At 44.9% G+C, this 18,244-nt stretch overlaps 1 protein-coding gene across 1 annotated transcript in view; it reads right to left on the bottom strand.

Annotated features, from left to right (window-relative positions):
* ZDHHC11 (zDHHC palmitoyltransferase 11) overlaps positions 1-18,244 on the bottom strand; it is a gene marked incomplete at its 5' end in the record, with an annotated part of 102,389 nt that overhangs the window by 56,253 nt on the left and 27,892 nt on the right. Inside the window, 3 exons of the mRNA XM_074387627.1 lie at positions 9,842-9,876; positions 13,420-13,507; positions 17,284-17,324. Of these exons, the coding sequence (XP_074243728.1) occupies positions 9,842-9,876; positions 13,420-13,507; positions 17,284-17,324 (164 nt within the window). The remainder of the gene's footprint in view (positions 1-9,841; positions 9,877-13,419; positions 13,508-17,283; positions 17,325-18,244) is intronic.

Here is an 18,244-nt window from a genome sequence, read left to right as displayed (position 1 = left end):
GCAGCTCGCAAAGCCTCTGCAGGCAGATAGTGACTAGGCTGCCTCCTTGCTGGGCAGGGAAGCCCTGAAAAAAAAAAGGCAGCAGCACAACGGAAACTCATAAATAAAGCCCTAACTCCCTGGGACAGAGCAACTGGGGAAGAAAAGGGGATTATGAGTTCTACTGTAGCAGACCTAAACGTACCTGCCCAGCCACTCTAAATGAACAACGGAGCTCACAGCTCAGCACTTGAGCTCCAGTAAAGGACAGATTGTCTCCTCAAGCAGCTCCCTGACCCCTGTATACCCAAAGAGTCACCTCATAAAGGAGAGATCAGACTGACATTTGGCAGGTATCCTTCTGGGATAAAGACAGCAGAAGAAGAAACTGGTAACAACCCTTACTGTTCTGCAGCTGCTGCAGATGATCCCCAGGCAAGCAGGGCCTGGAGTGGACCTCAGCAGTCCTACAGCAGAGGGGCCAGACTGTTAGAAGGAAAACTAAGAAACAGAAATAACTTCATCATCAACAAACAGAAGGTCCACTCAGAGACCCAATCTGAAAGTCAGCAACTACAAAGACAACAGGGAGATAAATCCGTAAAGATGGACAGAAACCAGTACAAAAAGGATGAAAACACCCAAAACCAGAACACCTCTCCTCCTACAAGGGATCACAACTCCTTAACAGCAAGGGAACAAGGCTGGATGGAGAATGAGGGTGATGAAATGACAGAATCAGGCTTCAGAAGATGGGTAATAAGAAACTTCTGTGAGCTAAAAGAACATGTTCTAACCCAATGCAAAGAAACTAGGAACCTTGAAAAAAGATTTGACAAAATGCTAATGAGAATGGACAACTTAGAGAGGAATATAAGTGAATTGATGGAGCTTAAAAACACAACACAAGAACTTCACGAAGCATGCAAAAGTTTCAACAGCCAAATTGACCAAGCAGAAGAAAGCATATCAGAGGTCGAAGATCAACTCAATGAAATAAAACGAGAAGGCAGCATTAGAGAAAAAAGGGTAAAAAGGAATGAACAAGTCTCCAAGAAATGTGGGACTATGTGAAAAGACCTAATCTACGTTTGATAGGTGTACCTGAATGTGATGAAGAGAATGAATCCAAGCTGGAAAACACTCTTCAGGATATTATCCAGGAAAACTTTCCCAACCTAGCAAGGCAGGACAATATTCAAATCCAGGAAATACAGAGCACACCACAAAGATATTCCTCAAGAAGAGTAACCCAAGGCACATAATCATCAGATTCACCACGGTTGAAATGAAGGAGAAAATACTAAGGGCAGCCAGAGAGAAAGGTCAGGTTACCCACAAAGGGAAGCCCATCAGACTCACAGAAGATCTCTCAGCAGAAACCCTACAAGCCAGAAGAGAGTGGGGGCCGATATTCAACATCCTTAAAGAAAAGAACTTTCAACCCAGAATTTCATATCCAGCCAAACTAAGCTTCATAAGTGAAGGAAAAATAAAATCTTTTGCGAACAAGCAAGTACTCAGAGATTTCATCACCACCAGGCCTGCTTTACAAGAGCTCCTGAAAGAGGCTCTACACATAGAAAGAAACAGCCAGTACCAGCCACTCCAAAAACATACCAAATGGTAAAGAGCATCAACACAATGAAGAATCTGCATCGACTAATGGCCAAAACAGCCAGCTAGCATCAAAATGGCAGTACCAAATTCACGCATAACAATATTAACCCTAAATGTAAATGGACTAAACGCCCCAATCAAAAGACACAGACTGGCAAATTGAATAAAAAGCCAAAACCCATCAGTGTGCTGTATCCCGGAAACCCTCTCACATGCAAGGATACACACAGGCTCAAAATAAAGGAATGGAGGAAGATTTACCAAGCAAATGGAGAGAAAAAAAAAAACAAAAAACAGGAGTTGCAAGTGTCATCTCTGATAAAATAGACTTTAAAGCAACAAAAGAGACAAGAAGGACATTACATAATGGTAAAAGGATCAATGCAACAAGAAGAGCTAATGATCCTAAATATATGTGCACCCAATACAGGAGCACCCAGAGACATAAGGCAAGTTCTTAATGACTTACAAAGAGACTTATACTCCCACACAATAATAGTGGGAGACTTTAACACCCCATTGTCAATATTAGAAAGATCAACCAGGTAGAAAATTAACAAGGATATCCAGGACTTGAACTCAGACCTGGAACAAGCAAACCTAATACACATTTACAGAACTCTCCACCCCAAATCCACAGAATATACATTCTTCTCAGCACCACATCACACCTACTCTAAAACTGACCACATAATTGGAAGCAAATCACTCCTCAGCAAATGCAAAAGAATGGAAATCATAAACAGTCTCTCAGACCACAGTGCAATCAAGTTAGAACTCAGAATTCAGAAACTAACTCAGAACCACACAGCTTCATGGAAACTGAACCCTGGCTCTTGAATGTTGACTGGATAAACAATGAAATGAAGGCAGAAATAAAGATGTTCTTAGAAACCAACAAGAATGAAGACACAACATACCAGAATCTCTGGAACACATTTAAAGCAGTCTCAAGAAGAAATTATATAGCAATAAGTGCCCACATGAGAAGCAAGGAGAGATCTAAAATTGACACCCTATTGTCAAAATTGAAAGAGCTAGAGGAGTAAGATCAGAAAAACTCAAAACCTAGCAGAAGACAAGAAATAACTTAAGATCAGGGCAGAACTGAAGGAGATAGAGACACAAAAAACCATTCAAAAAAATCAATAAATCCAGGAGCAGGTTTTTTGAAAAGATCAACAAAATACAGACCACTAGCCAGATTAATAAAAAAAGAAAAGAGAGAATAACTAAATAGATGCAATAAAAAACGATAAAGGGGATATCACCACAGATTCCACAGAAATACAAACCATCATCAGAGATTATTACAAACAACTCTATTCACATAAATTCCTGGACACTTGCCTCCTCCCAAGCCTAAACCAGGAAGAAGCTGAAACCCTGAGTAGACCAATAACAAGGTCTGAAGTTGAGGCAGCAATTAAGAGCCTACCACCCAAAAAAAAGCCCAGGTCCAGATGGGTTCACAGCCGAATTCTACCAGACATACAAAGAGGAGCTGGTACCATTCCTTCTGAAACTATTCCAAATAATCCAAAAAGAGGGAATCCTTCCCAAATCATTTTACAAGACCAACATCATCCTGATACCAAAACCCGGCAGAGACTCAACAAGAAAAGAAAACTTCAGGCCAATATCCATGATGAACATAGATGCAAAAATCTTCAATAAAATACTGGCAAGCCGATTGCAACAGCACATCAAAAAGCTTATCCACCATGATCAAGTAGGCTTCATCCCAGGGATGCAAGGCTGGTTCAACATACGCAAGTCCACAAACGTAATTCACCACATAAACAGAACCAAAGACAAAAACCACATGATTATCTCAATTGATGCAGGGAAGGCCTTTGACAAAATTCAACAGCCCTTTACGCTAAAAACCCTCAATAAACTAGGTATTGATGGAACGTATCTCAAAATAATAAAAGCTATTTACGACAAACCAACAGCCAATATCATACTGAATGGGCAAAAACTGGAAGCATTCCCTTTGAAATCTGGCACTAGACAAGGATGCCCTCTCTCACCACTCCTATTCAATATAGTACTGGAAGTTCTAGCCAGAGCAATCAGGCAAGAAAAAGAAATAAAGGGTATTTGAATAGGAAAGGAGGAAATCAAATTGTCTCTATTTGCAGATGACTTGATGGTGTAGATGACATGATTGTATATCTAGAAGACCCCATCATCTCAGCCCAAAATCTCCTGAAACTGATAAACAACTTCAGCAAACTCTCAGGATACAAAATCAATGTGCAAAAATCACAAGAATTCCTATAACCAATAACAGATTAAAGAGAGCCAAATCAAGAACGAACTGCCATTCACAATTGCCACAAAGAGAATAAAATACCTGGGAATGCAACTAACAAGGAACATAAAGGACCTCTTCAAGGAGAACTACAAACCACTGCTCAACGAAATAAGAGAGGACACAAACAGATGGAGAAACATTCCATGTTCATGGTTAGGAAGAATCAATATTGTGAAAATGGCCAAATTGCCCAAAGTAATTTACAGATTCAACACTATTCCCATCAAGCTACCAATGACCTTCTTCACAGAACTGGAAAAAACCACCTTAAACTTCATATGGAACCAAAAGAGAGCCCGCATAGCCAAGTCAATTCTAAGCAAAAAGAACAAAGCGGGAGGCATCACACTACCGGACTTCTAACTATACTACAAGGCTACAGTAATCAAAACAGCATGGTACTGGTACCAAAACAGAGATATAGACCAATGGAACAGAATAGAGGCCTCAGAGACAACACAACGTATCTACAACCATCTGATCTTTGACAACCTAACAAAAACAAGCAATGGGGAAAGGACTCCCTGTTTAATAAATGGTGTTTGGAAAACTGGCTAGCCATGTGCAGAAAGCAGAAACTGGACCCCTTCCTGACACCTTACAATAAAATTAACTCCAGATGGATTAAAGACTTAAACATAAGACCCAACACTATAAAAACCCCAGAAGAAAAATCTAGGCAAAACCATTCAGGACATAGGCGTAGGCAAGGGCTTCATGACCAAAACACCAAAAGCATTGGCAACAAAAGCCAAAATAGACAAATGGGACCTAATCAAACTCCACAGCTTCTGCACGGCAAAAGAAACAGTCAGTAGAGTGAATCGGCAACCAATAGAATGGGAAAAAATTTTTGCAGTCTACCCATCTGACAAAGGGCTGATATCCAGAATCTACAAAGAACTAAAACATATTTACAAGAAAAAAACAAACAAGCCCATTCAAAAGTGGGCAAAGGACATGAACAGACACTTTACAAAAGAAGACATACATGAGGCCAACAAACCTATGAAAAAATGCTCATCATCACTGGTCATTAGAGAAATGCAAATCAAAACCACATTGAGATACCATCTCACACCAGTTAGAATGGCGATCATGAAAAAATCTGGAGACAACAGATGCTGGAGAGGATATGGAGAAATAGGAACACTTTTACACTGTTGGTGGGAGTGTCAATTAGTTCAACCATGTGGAAGACAGTGTGGCGATTCCTCAAGGACCTAAAAATAGAAATCCCATTTGACCCAGCAATCCCATTACTGGGTATATACCCAAAGGATTGTAAATTGTTATACTATAAAGACACATGCACATGAATGTTCAGTGCAGCACAGTTTACAATAGCAAAGACCTGGAACCAACCCAAATGCCCATCGATGATAGACTGGACAGGGAAAATGTGGCACATATACACCATGGAATATTACGCAGCCATCAAAAACGATGAGTTCGTGTCCTTTGTAGGGACATGGACGAACCTGGAAACCATCATTCTCAGCAAACTGACACAAGAGCAGAAAATCAAACACCACATGTTCTCACTCATGTGGGTGTTGAACAATGAGAACACATGGACACAGGGAGGAGAGCACTACACACTGGGGTCTGTCAGGGGAAATAGGGGAGGGACAGCAGGGGGTGGGGAGTTGGGGAGAGATAGTATGGGGAGAAATGCCAGATATAGGTGAAGGGGAGGAAGGCAGCGAATCACACTGCCATGTGTGTACCTATGCAACAATCTTGCATGTTCTTCACATGTACCCCAAAACCTAAAATGCAATAAAAAAAAGCAAACCTCAAAATACACCAAAATAGAACCTCTTTAAAGCACAAATCCCTTGGGGCTTATAAAACAGTAACACAAAGAAAAGAACCAGGGTATTTAGGCAACAAGTAGCATGATGAATAAGACTGTAGCTCACATCTCAATACTAATATATAAATGGCCTAAAAGCAACAACTAAAAAAGAGAGTGGCAGAATGGAGAAAAATTCACCAGCCAAGTATCTGCTGTCTTCAAGAACTCACCTAATGCATAAGGACTCACATAAACTTAAGGTAAAGGGGTGGAAAAGATATTCCATGCAAATAGAAACCAAAAGCAAGCAGGAGTAACTATGCTAATATTAGACAAAGCAGATGTTAAAGCCACGATAGTTACAAAAGACAAAGAGCAACATTACATAATGATAAAGGAATCACTCCAACAGGAAAATGTCACAATCCTAAACATAAGTGCACCTAATGAGGGACCTCCCACATTTATAAAACAATTATTACTGGACATAAGAAGTAAGATAGATGGCAACAAAATAAAAGTGAGGCACTCAGTACTCCACTGACAGCACTAGACAGGCCATCAAGACAGAAGCTCAACAGAGAAACAGTGGACTTAAACTCTACCCTAGGACACATGGACTTAGATATTTACAGAACATTCTGCCTTAAAAAATGCCAAATATACATTCTTCTTATCAGTGGAACATGGAACATTCTCCACAATACATCATATCATAGGCCACAAAACAATTCTCAATGAATTTAAGAAATTCAAAATTATATCAAGCATCTTTCAGACCACAGTGGTATAACACTGGTAATTAACTTCAAAAGGAATCCACAAAATTACACAAATACATGGAAATTAAATAATTGCTCCTTAATGACCTTTGGGTCAACAACCAAATCAAAAAGGAAATTTAAAAATTCTTTGAACTGAATGATAACCATGATGCAACTTATCAAAACCCCTAGGCCACAGCAAAAGTAATGATAACAGGAAGGTTCATACAATTAAAAGCCCACATGAGTCTGAAAGACACAAGTAGACAATCTAAAGTCACACCTGAAGTAACCACAGAAACAAGAACAAACCAGAGAGAGCGATCCAAGATGGCTGATCACTAGCAGCTCGGGATTGTAGCTCCCAGTGAAAGCGCAGAGAACGAGAGGACGCCACACTTTCAGACGAATTTTTGTTGCTCATAGCCCAGGAGATTCCCAGTGGAGGAGCCCCATGGGTCACCAGCGCAACTCTGGCAGTTTTGCCGGTGCCTCGGTGCGGTGGTTCTTGGTGCAGAGTCAGAAAATCACCATCAATCTTAACGCCGCTGTTTCGGCACAGTGTGTTGCTCAGATTCCAGGGCTGGGAATCAACAAGTTGGACGTCCACTCAGAAACCTAATTATAAAGTCAGTAATTACAAAGACAACAGATGGATAAATTTATAACAAAGGGAAGAAACCAGCCTAAAAAGGCTGAGAATACCCAAAATCAGAACGCCTCTCCCTCTACAGGGGATCACAGTTCCTCATCAGCAATAGAACAAGGCCTGATGGAGAACGAGTGTGTTCCATCAACAGAAGCAGGCTTCAAAGGCTGGATGATAAGAAACTTCTGTGAGTTAAAAGAACATGTTCTAACCCAATGCAAAGAAACTAAGAACTTTGAAAAAAGGTTTGACGAAATGCTAATGAGAATAGACAATTTAGAGAGGAATATAAGTGAATTAATGCAGCTGAAAAACACAACACGAGAACTTCGCGAAGCATGCACAAGTTTTAACAGCCGAATTGATCAAGCAGAAGAAAGGATATGAGAGGTCAAAACTAGAATTACCAAAACAGCATGATGCTAATATAGAAATAGGCATGCAGACCAATGGAACAGAACACAGAACCCATAAATAAAGCCAAATACTTACCGCCAATTGATTCTCAACAAACCAAAAAAAAAAAAAAAATCAAGTGGGGAAAGGGCACCCTATTCAACACATGGTGCTGGGGTAATTCACAATCCACATGTAGAAGAATGAAGCTGTATCCCCACCTCTCACCTTTTACAAACATCAACTGAGGATGGATCAGACTTCAATCTAAGACCTGAAAGCATACAGAAATCTATAAGCTATCATCAGAAAAACGCTTCTAGACATTGACTTAGGCAAAGAGTTCATGACTAAGAATCTAAAAGCAAATGCAACAAAAACAAAGACAAATAGATGAAATTTATCTTAATTTATTTTTATTTTAAACCAAACAGCTTATACCCAGCAGAAGAAACAATGAACAGTGTAAACAGAACCCACAGAAAAAAAGGAAATAGTCACAAGCTGTACATCTGACAAAAGACTAGTATCTGGATCTAAAAGAAACTCAAACTCAGCACCCCCCCCCCCAAAAAAAATCATCCAGCATCCAGTTGGGCATGGTGGCTCATGCCTATAATCCCAGTGCTTTGGGAGGCTAGGGTGGGCAGATCACTTCAAGTCAAGAGTTCAAGACTAGCCTGGCCAACATGGCGAAACCACATCTCTACTAATACAAAAATTAGCTGGGCGTAGTGGTGGGCACCTATAATCCCATCTACTTGGGAGGCTGGGGCAGGAGAATCTCTTGAACCTGGGAAGTGGAGGCTTCCGTGAGCCAAAATCTTGCCACTGCACTCCAGCCTGGGTGACAGAGTGAGACTCTGTCTCCAAAAAAAAAAAAAAAAAAAAAAATCCCATCAAAAAGTGGGCAGAGTTCACAGATAGACAATTCTCAAAAGAAGATAAATGACCAATAAACATATGAAAAAATGATCAACATCACTAGTTGTCAGGGAAATACAAATCAAAACCACAATGCAATAACACCTTACTCCTGTAACAATAGCCATAATTAAAAAAACAAACAGATGCTGGCATGGACATGGTGAAAAGGGAACACTTTTACACTGCTGGTGGGAATGTAAATGAGTGCAACCACTAGTGTTTAGACTCCATGAAGAACAAAAGGTAGAACCATCATTTGATCCAGCAATCCCACCACTGGGTATCTGCCCAGAGGAAAAGAAATCATCTTATGAAAAAGAGACTTGCACCCACATGTTTACGGCAGCATAGTGTGCAGTTGCAAAACTATGGAACCAGCTTAAATCAACCAGCCTATACATATGTCACCTTTTCTTTATCCACTGATTCGTATGTATGTACATACCATAGACTACTACTCAGCCATAAAAAGGAATGAAATAATGGCACTCACACAACCTTTATAGAGCTGCGGACCATGATTCTAAGTGAAGCAACTGAGGAATGGAATCCAAACATCACACGTTCTCACTTATAAGTGGGAGTTAGGCCACAAGGACAGAAAGGTATAAGAATGATACAAGGGGCATTTGCTGCTTGGGGGGAATGGTGGGAAAAGGGTGACGGTAAGACTACACAGTGGGTACAGTGTATACTGCTCAGGTGGTGGGTGCACCTAAATCTCGGAAATCAACACTAAAGAACTTTTCCATGCAACAGAACACCACTCGTTTCAAAAGCCATTGAAATAAAATAAAAATAAAAATTATGACTATATAAGTAAAAATTATTGGAGGATATTTGTATTCCCCCAGAGTAAAGAAGGATTTTTAAAGATAGTCAAAAGGAAAGTTTAACAAATTTTTTGCTTCAGAAAAGTTTACAATCTCTACGCTGTGAAAGATTCCATAGAGTTCCTAATTGGCAAAGAGCTCTTATGTTTAATAATCCAAATAATCCAACTATTGAACACTAATTCACACAAGAAAAATTGTAAGATGGTCAAAACATGAAAAAATGTTGTCTTACTGGTTGCAAAGAAATGCATATTGAAATATTACATTTTATTGAAATAAAACTAAATATACGGTTGTATGGCATGCTGAAGAGCGGCAGAGCTGAAGGAAGTATGAACTGCCCCAACGTTTTGGGAAAGTCATCAGAACTCTGTGGAGACTGAAATGCACATGACCTTTGACTCTTACCTTCCAGAATAAAATGACGTACATGGCACAACACTGGCTCGCAGACGTTTCTGGAAACCCTGTTTGCGAAGCCGTCCAGATGAGGGTACAACCGTGTTATAGACAGATAAAACATGCCCATGAAGCTCAGAAACTTACCCACATGAAGATGGACTTGGGGCATCATCTGCTTCCTGTGGGGAAGTGAAGGAAAATTCACAGGGTGAACAAAGATGTTGTTGACATTGAGCTTACTCATAAAATTCCAGTCCATTGCTAGTCAGTTCTGAGAATAATGGCACTTCAAGGAGGGCCGGATCCCAGGATTTGGCCTCAGCAGTGGCACAGCACCCTTCCTCTCCATTCTCGTATTACGGGCTGAACTGTGTCCTCCTCCAAATTCATAGGTCGACATCGCAACACCCAGAACCTCAGAATGTAACTGTATGTAGAGACAGGGTCTTGAAAGAGGAAACTGATGTTAGACGAGGATATTAGGGTGAGCCCTCATCCAGAGTGACCGCTGTCCTCGTAATAAGGGGAGATTACTACAGAGACACAAACAGGGAAGACTGCGGGACGACGCAGAGAGCAGGCGGCCATCTACAAGGAGAAAGGCATCGGGAGAAGCCAATGCTGCAGACACCATGCTCTGGGACTTCCAGCCTCCGGGTATGTGAGAACATACATTTCTAGTTTCAGCCCCGTGTGTGATTCCTGCTTGTGGAAGTTCTAGCAAATAAAAACACCTGCTCCACGCACACATGTTGTTTTAGTGCCCTTGGGTCAGAATGCAGGAGTGGGAGTGCTGGGTCATATGATAAGTGTATGCTCAGCATCTGAAGTTCGCCAAACTGCTTGCCAGTGTGGCATCATCATTCATCTCCATTAGCAGAGGGTGAGGCTTCCGGTTCTCCCATGCCTTCACCAACACTGGATATCGTTCATCTTTTTAAAATTATTTTTTGAGAGACAGGGTTTTGCTATGTTGCCCAGACTGGTCTCAACCTCCTGGTCTCAAGGGATCCTCCTGATTCATGGAGGATCCCACCCAAAACTCTGGGGTTTCACGTGTGAACCCTTGTGCCTGGATGGCATCGTTAACCATTTTTCTTGCAGCTATTCCAATGGGGGCAGTGGTATCTTATTTTGGTTTTAGCTTGTGGTTCCCTGATATCAAATGATGTTGAGCACGATTTCATGTGCTTTATTCTCATCGATACTGTTGCCATGGTGAAGAGTGTGTTCAAATCTTTCACTCATTTAAAAGCTGAGCTGTTTTCTTATTATCGAGTTTTCACCATTCATTAAATACTCTGGATAAAAGTATATGACTGGCAAATCTGTTGTGTCCGTCGGTGGCTTATGTTTCCAGTCCCTTAATGCTGACAATTAAAAGAAACATTTTAAATCCTTAAAGTCAAATTAACCATTTCTTTCTGAAATAGAATTTTTGGTATCTGTCAAAGGAAACTGCCTAACAGAAGATCCTAAAGATATTGTATGATATTTTCAGAAATGTTAAAGTTTCCCCTTTTACTATGCAGTCTGTGATGGATTCTGCATTGGTTTTCTGAGGACCTGAGCTGTGTGTGTGTGAGTTTGGCATGTGGTCATCCTGCCGCTGCTGCACGTTCATTAAAAACGCTGTCATTTCTCCCCACTGCCTTGCCACCTTCCATTAGAGCCAAAGACCAGAAATGGTCTGGAGTTTGTTTCTGGAGTTTCCAGTTTGTTCCATTCATGGACTCAGGGCATCTTCCCTGGACAACGCTGTCGGCAGCCGTGGCCCACTCCGAGCGGAGGCTGTGGACTGCAGGTCTGCGGAGCTCAGCACTGGGCTGTGCCATGGACGTGGGTGTCAGTGACGTCACACTCATTTTCGGATTCTCCTCCCTGACGTGAACAGTGAACCAACAGTGTCGTTTTCATAGGATTGTCCTGGAGCCCACAGAGATGCAGGGTTGGGATTCAACATGGTGCTGACGGATCTTCTCTGCTTCGGACCAGGCATCACGTGGCTTCACGTGAGGTGACTGTAATTCATCATCCACCCGAGACGCTGTGGAGAGACCGAGGGGACTCTCGGTTGCACCCGGGCAGCAGGTGTCGACGCAGACGATCCCAGGCAGAGAAAATCCCGTGAGTCCGTGCACCACGTGGAGGGAGGGAAATTTGGTGGCTGAGTCTGGGGTGGGCTGGGGCTCCAACGGTTTCCACTGAGTGTGTCTCCGAATCTTTCATGGAAGTCCAGGCAAGGGGCAAGGCTTGGACACCAGCGCCACTGTTCCTCCCGACCGGGGCTGAGCCCTTTTCATTTCCAAGTCTCAGGAGCCCGTTCCCTGAAGTCCTGGGGAGTGTGGTGAGGCGGCCCTGCCCCACAGGGAAGAAGTCACCTGTAATCCCCAGAAGCTGAAGCTGGCTCCCTCACACAGCCTGCTCAAAAGGACACCCCCAGGGCTCACGCTAAGGCCTGAGAGTTGCTTGAGACCAGAAGTTCCAACCAGCCTCGGCAACAGAGTGAGACACCATTTCTTAAGAAATAAAAAATCAGGCCGGGCGCGGTGGCTCAAGCCTGTAATCCCAGCACTTTGGGAGGCCGAGGCGGGTGGATCACAAGGTCAAGAGATCGAGACCATCCTGGTCAACTTGGTGAAACCCCGTCTCTACTAAAAATACAAAAAATTAGCTGGGCATGGTGGCACGTGCCTGTAATCCCAGCTACTCAGGAGGCTGAGGCAGGAGAATTGCCTGAACCCAGGAGGCGGAGGTTGCGGTGAGCCGAGATCGCGCCATTGCACTCCAGCCTGGGTAACAAGAGCGAAACTCCGTCTCAAAAAAATAAATAAATAAATAAAAAATCAATTAGCTGGGTGTGGTGGCACATGTCTGTACTTCCAGCTACTCGAGAGGCTGAGGTACAAGGATCACTTAAGGCCAGAAGGTGGAGGCTGCCTTGAGCCCTGATCCCACCACTGCAATCCATCCTGGGTGACAGAGTAGATCCCATCTCTAAAAAATAAATAATGACTCAGCAGAAACCACTGGAAGCCGACCCCCGAGCAGGAACAGAAATAGGTGGCCCTAAAGCCGGCAGCCATGCTGGGCTTTTCCTGTGAAGGACAGACACAGAGTCCACGGAACAAACACGCACCACTCACACACAGATACACGTAACCACGCACCACACACACAGCACACACAACCACACACATAACCACACACCACACACACCACAAATGTGACCCTACACCACACACATACCTGCAGCCACACACCACAGACGTGCACACGTGACCACACACACCTCTATTCCCACCTGTGTCCTACACAAGTCCTTCCTCAGCATTTTATTTTAACACAGCACACTGATTCTGCCATGGCTAACAATTTCCCTGCATCCGTTATCACAGCACTGTCCCCCGCTGCATGTCCTGGGCCCTTCAGAGCCTGCTCTGGGCATCTGAGTCACCACAGCCTGACCGTGGGGCTCCAGTGCTGGGGGCTCCCACTGGCACCCATCTGTCTCTCTCACCCTCCGCTGGGAAGCGTTTCTGCCTCTGACTGGATCTCTCTTCTGTGCTCCACCCACCATCATTCCCAGGTGGGGAGCACCCTTGGACACAGAGTGCCTCCATTCTGAAGGCTGCCCTAACCTCAGCTTGGGGGGACCGCAGACCACGCATTCCCCACAGGGCTCTGTCCTCATGGCCCAGTGCCCGGCGACCACAACTTACCTGTGCTGATGAGCCCCGATCTCGGTGTACGGGAGCGGGGAGGTGGCACAGGCAATTGGGCATCAGCAGGGACTTTTTGGCCTTGACCCTGGTGGGATGGGCAGAAGGAAAGAAACTCATCTCAGCTTTGTGGGGGCCTAAGGGCAGCGCTGGGGGCTGCAGCGTCTCCTGTAAGCAGCACTGCTGTGGGGCCACGTGTCTCAGAACCGAGACCAGCAGCTCCCGGGAGGTTGTGAGTGCTCCCAGGTTACTGCGCAGTGGGAAATGGAAGGAGATTTGCGTGTAAAGGACCGTGACTCCCTCCCATTGGGACCCTGGGAAGCAGGACCTCCTCCCGCTGTGGGGGCCCCACCCTAGACCAGTGCCTTAGCCAGGGTGTGTCCTCAGCGGGTATAGCCTGGCTCACTGGCAAGTGGCAGAAGGTGCCTTGGGGCCCACAGCGTTCCACATTCGTGGCAATCTCTCACAGCAGACAGAGGACCCTAAGACAGGAGCAGGGACGTGGATTGTCCTCACAGGCCCCAGGAATCACCTGAGCCTCGGAAAACAGAGAAGTGAGGAGGAAGCACCCGGAGACTGAAAGCGAGAGGAGGACGCTGGGACCCCGGTGCCTATGGGGAGCTTGAGGGGGCTACGTGGCACCTCAGAAAACTGTGACACCCGGTGCAGCCTGAAGGAGCCTGGGACAGATTCTTCCCCAGGAGCCCAGAGAGGACTCTGGCCCCTGACTGTGGCTGCTGCCCTGCAAGGCCGTAGGCACAGACCCACTGGGCCAGCCCAGGCCTGAGACCCACGGAGCCGACAGGGAGTGTTGTGCTGAATGCCTGGATTTGTGGTCATTTGTTGTGGCAGGTGGGAAGCTAACACCAGCCACTTCATGGGCACAAGCCAGTGGGAGCCCCCCTAAAGCTGTACAGAAAGCCCGTGGGACCCTGCTGGGTCTCTGTGTTTCCATCCCACCTGCTCTGCAGCACCTCCCCATGTTTACTGATCCACAGTAGCGCAGAGAAACACAGGCAGCCATGGACCGCTGTGACCAAACCGTCTCTGTGGACCGGCCTGAGAGCCACCATCGGAACAGAAGCTCCTCCCGAAGCTCCCACCCAGCCTGAACCCTTGCTCTCCACAGGCATTTAGTGACTGGATTGTTCTGTACTGACACGGTGCCATGGGTGTAGATGACTTTCCCGATTTGGAGGGACTCTGCTGTGACGGTGTAGGTCAGGCTTGCACTAAAGACTAAGGCTGGCCGGGCGCAGTGGCTCAAGCCTGTAATCCCAGCACTTTGGGAGGCCGAGGCGGGTGGATCACGAGGTCAACAGATCGAGACCATCCTGGTCAACATGGTGAAACCCCGTCTCTACTAAAAATACAAAAAATTAGCTGGGCATGGTGGCACGTGCCTGTAATCCTAGCTACTCGGGAGGCTGCGGCAGGAGAATTGCTTGAACCCAGGAGGCAGAGGTTGCGGTGAGCCGAGATCGCGCCATTGCACTCCAGCCTGGGTAACAAGAGCAAAACTCCGTCTAAAAAAAAAGAAAAAAAAAAAAAAAAGACTAAGGCTGAGAGTTGTCAGGTGTCCATGTGGTCCACTGTTCCAAACTCCCAGGTGCCCCAGCAGGCAGCTCCTGTGGCAGAAGACGGGCACTGGCATCCTGCTGCACCAGGGGACTCATCTACTTGCTTCGTCAACTATCCCACTGAAATACCCTAACCCTCCCACATAAGGCCAGCTCAGCAGTCTTTGGAAAATCACAGGGTAGACTGAAAATCAAACACACTATTCCAGAAACAGGGAGTATAACAGATCCCAGAGCTGCGACGATTTATACCCATACGAGCCACTCTTTCTTTCTTTAACAGAACAATGTTCACAGTATTTGAAGTTGAAAAAGCAGGCTCGGAAACAGTTGTGCAAGGTGACTGTAATTGTATAAATCAGCACATTATGCACGTCATGCACAGAAGAAACATTCCAAAGGACGACCCGGAAGATGCCAGTCCAGATGCCCACAGTGGCTACTGGTGGGTCAGGGACCTTGCATGACTTTCATTTTTACCTGGGAATCTTTGCAGTTCCCACATTTTCTATAATACACACATTGATTTGGCAATCACTAAAATTTTTTTTATTTTGTTTTGGTTTTAGAGTGGAAGTTTACAATTCTAGTCATACTTAGGTTTCTGTTAATCTTGCTCAAAATGCGTAACAGATAAAGCATTTTTATATTTCACTTAAAGGGCCATGGTTCCGTGATAACTCGAAGTGAAATTCAAAGGCTTTGCTGCCTCTCCGTGGGGGCTGTGATGTGGGCCCCTCCCAAGGGCAGACCCGTCACTAACATAACTCCAGTTCGAATTTCACGTTTCTTGGAACTGGACAAAGTGATTTTAAAGTTCACATTTGAAAATTAATGTGTAAGAACTGTCTAAAGTAAATGAAAAATGAAAAAAATCTTTAGACAGAAGTTTGCCTGCCAGATATTACAATATAGTAGCTAAACGAGGCCCTGTAATTTAAACAGATGGTGCCGCTCCAGGACACAGACCCACGAGACAGACCTGGGCCTGTGCTTAGGGGAACAGAGAGAACCAGAAAAGGCCTTTCAACCTGAGGGGAAAGAGCATCACTCAGTACACGAAGTGAAAAACCAAGCGTTACTTTGTTGGGATGAAATAACCTTCGCTCCTCTGTCACCAAATGCCAAAATCAATGTCCTCTGGCCCGAAAAGTCAAAAAGTAAAGGTACAAATAAAAAACATGACTATATTAACCAGGCATCCCCAAACTTTTTACACAGGGGGCCAGTTCACTGTCCCTCAGACCGTTGGAGGGCCGCCACATACTGTGCTCCTCTCACTGACCACCAGTGAAAGAGGTGCCCCTTCCTGAAGTGCGGCGGGGGGCCGGATAAATGGCCTCAGGGGGCCGCATGCGGCTCACGGGCCGTAGTTTGGGGACGCCTGAAACAAAGAGTATTGCAGGATATTTGTATAACCTTGGAATAAAGAAGGCTTTTTAAAGCAAGACAAAAGGGAATTTTAACAAATTTGGCTTCAGAGTAGTCTACAGCATCTACACTGTGAAAGATACCGCAGGATTCCGAAAATGCAAAGAGCTGTTATGTTTGATGATCGAATCACCCAACTGCTGACCCCTAATTCACACAGGAAAAACGGAAATCTGGTCAAAACACGAAAAAAGTTCAGTCGTCACGGTATTAAGGAAATGCATACTAAAATATTATCTATTTTATCTGCATAAAGCTAAACGTACTGTTAGTACCTCACGCCGAAAGAGGGTCAGAATTGAAGGAAGTGTGAACTGCAGCACGCTTTTGGGAAGGTCATTGGAAGGAGTCTGTGAACACTGAAGACGCGCATGACCTTTGACTCAGCCTCCAAAATAAAACGACCCGCACTACCCAACACTGGCTCACAGACGCTTCTTGAATCCCGGTTTGGGAAGCCACGCCCGGGCCGCCTGGGCAGGGCTCCGGGGTGAAGGCGTCGCCGGTGCCCACACGCACTCAGCATCTGGGCTCAGGACGGGCGGACTCTCGGAGCTTACGACGAAAGCAAACACCGAGACTCACAGCCCACGGGCTCACGGGGAGACGTGGAAATGAATGAGCTGGTCTTATTGTCGCCCGCTACTCTAGATGTTAGTTATGACAAAGGGAGGGAAAATGCAGTTTCTGCAAGTGAGAGAAGCGCGACGAGACCGAGCAGTCGCTATGACTCGGCAGAACTATTTAAAATGCCTCATCGTAGGTGAATTGCTTTCCAAAGTCGCTTGAGGTACTAAGGGAACAGAGCTATCCTTCAGAGCGATCAAGCGCCTGCAGGAAGCTTACAACTTACCCCTGTGCAGAAGAGCCCGGGGCGCCGGCTCCTTCTCTCTGCTGTGGGGTAAACGGAAAGTTGTAAGATGAGAAAGGAAGATGCTGACATGCAGTTTATTCTTACATAAAGGACAAGTCTGTTACTAGTGAGTTCTGAAGAACAGTGCCCGGAGTTGTCCTTAGTCCTGAGCTAGGCTCTCAGAACCCTTACATGTGCACGCGTCTTCATTTCTCTCTGGTTAGAAAATGGGAGTGGAATTGTGGTCCCATAAAAGCACATTATCTTGTGATGAAATGCCAAAAACCTTTCCAGAGAGGTGGCAGTTCACACCCTCATTTCACTCCCACTAGCCTTTCATGAGAAACGTTACAACCTCATTTCACTCCCACTAGCCACATGAGACACTTTACACTCATTTCACTCCCACTAGTCACAAGTGAGACACTTTACACTCATTTCACTCCCATTAGCCACAGGTGAGACACTTCACACTCATTTGACTCCCACTAGCCACAGGTGAGACACTTTATACTCTCAATTCACTCCCACTAGCCACAGATGACACACTTCACACTCTCATTTCACTGCCACTAGCCATGCTTGAGACTTGCAGTTTCTCCACAGCTTTACTCACCCTTGGTGGCGTCTATCTTTTTGCTGACAGGTGTTCTCCTGGGTGTGTGGTCATATCTGATTGTGATTTAAGTTTGTGGCTCCCTGATGTCGAATGATGCTGAGCACTTTTCCATGTGCTTATATGCCATCCATATATCTTCCTTGTTAAGGAGTTCATTCAGATCTTTTGTCCGTTTTATGTGTGTATTTTTATTTATTTTTGTCGAGATGGGGTATCTCTCAGTTATCCAGGCAGGCCTTGAACTCCTGGCCTCAAGCAATTCTCTTGCTTGGACTCTCAAAGTACTAAGATTATAGATGCTTGTCACTGTGCCCAGCCCTGTTGCCCACTTAAAAAACTGAG

The sequence above is a fragment of the Saimiri boliviensis genome, chromosome 1 (genome assembly GCF_048565385.1).
Source record: "Saimiri boliviensis isolate mSaiBol1 chromosome 1, mSaiBol1.pri, whole genome shotgun sequence".
Taxonomy (NCBI): domain Eukaryota; kingdom Metazoa; phylum Chordata; class Mammalia; order Primates; family Cebidae; genus Saimiri; species Saimiri boliviensis.
The sequence above is the reverse complement of the archived record's forward strand: the minus strand, read 5'-3'. Positions and strand labels throughout refer to the sequence as shown.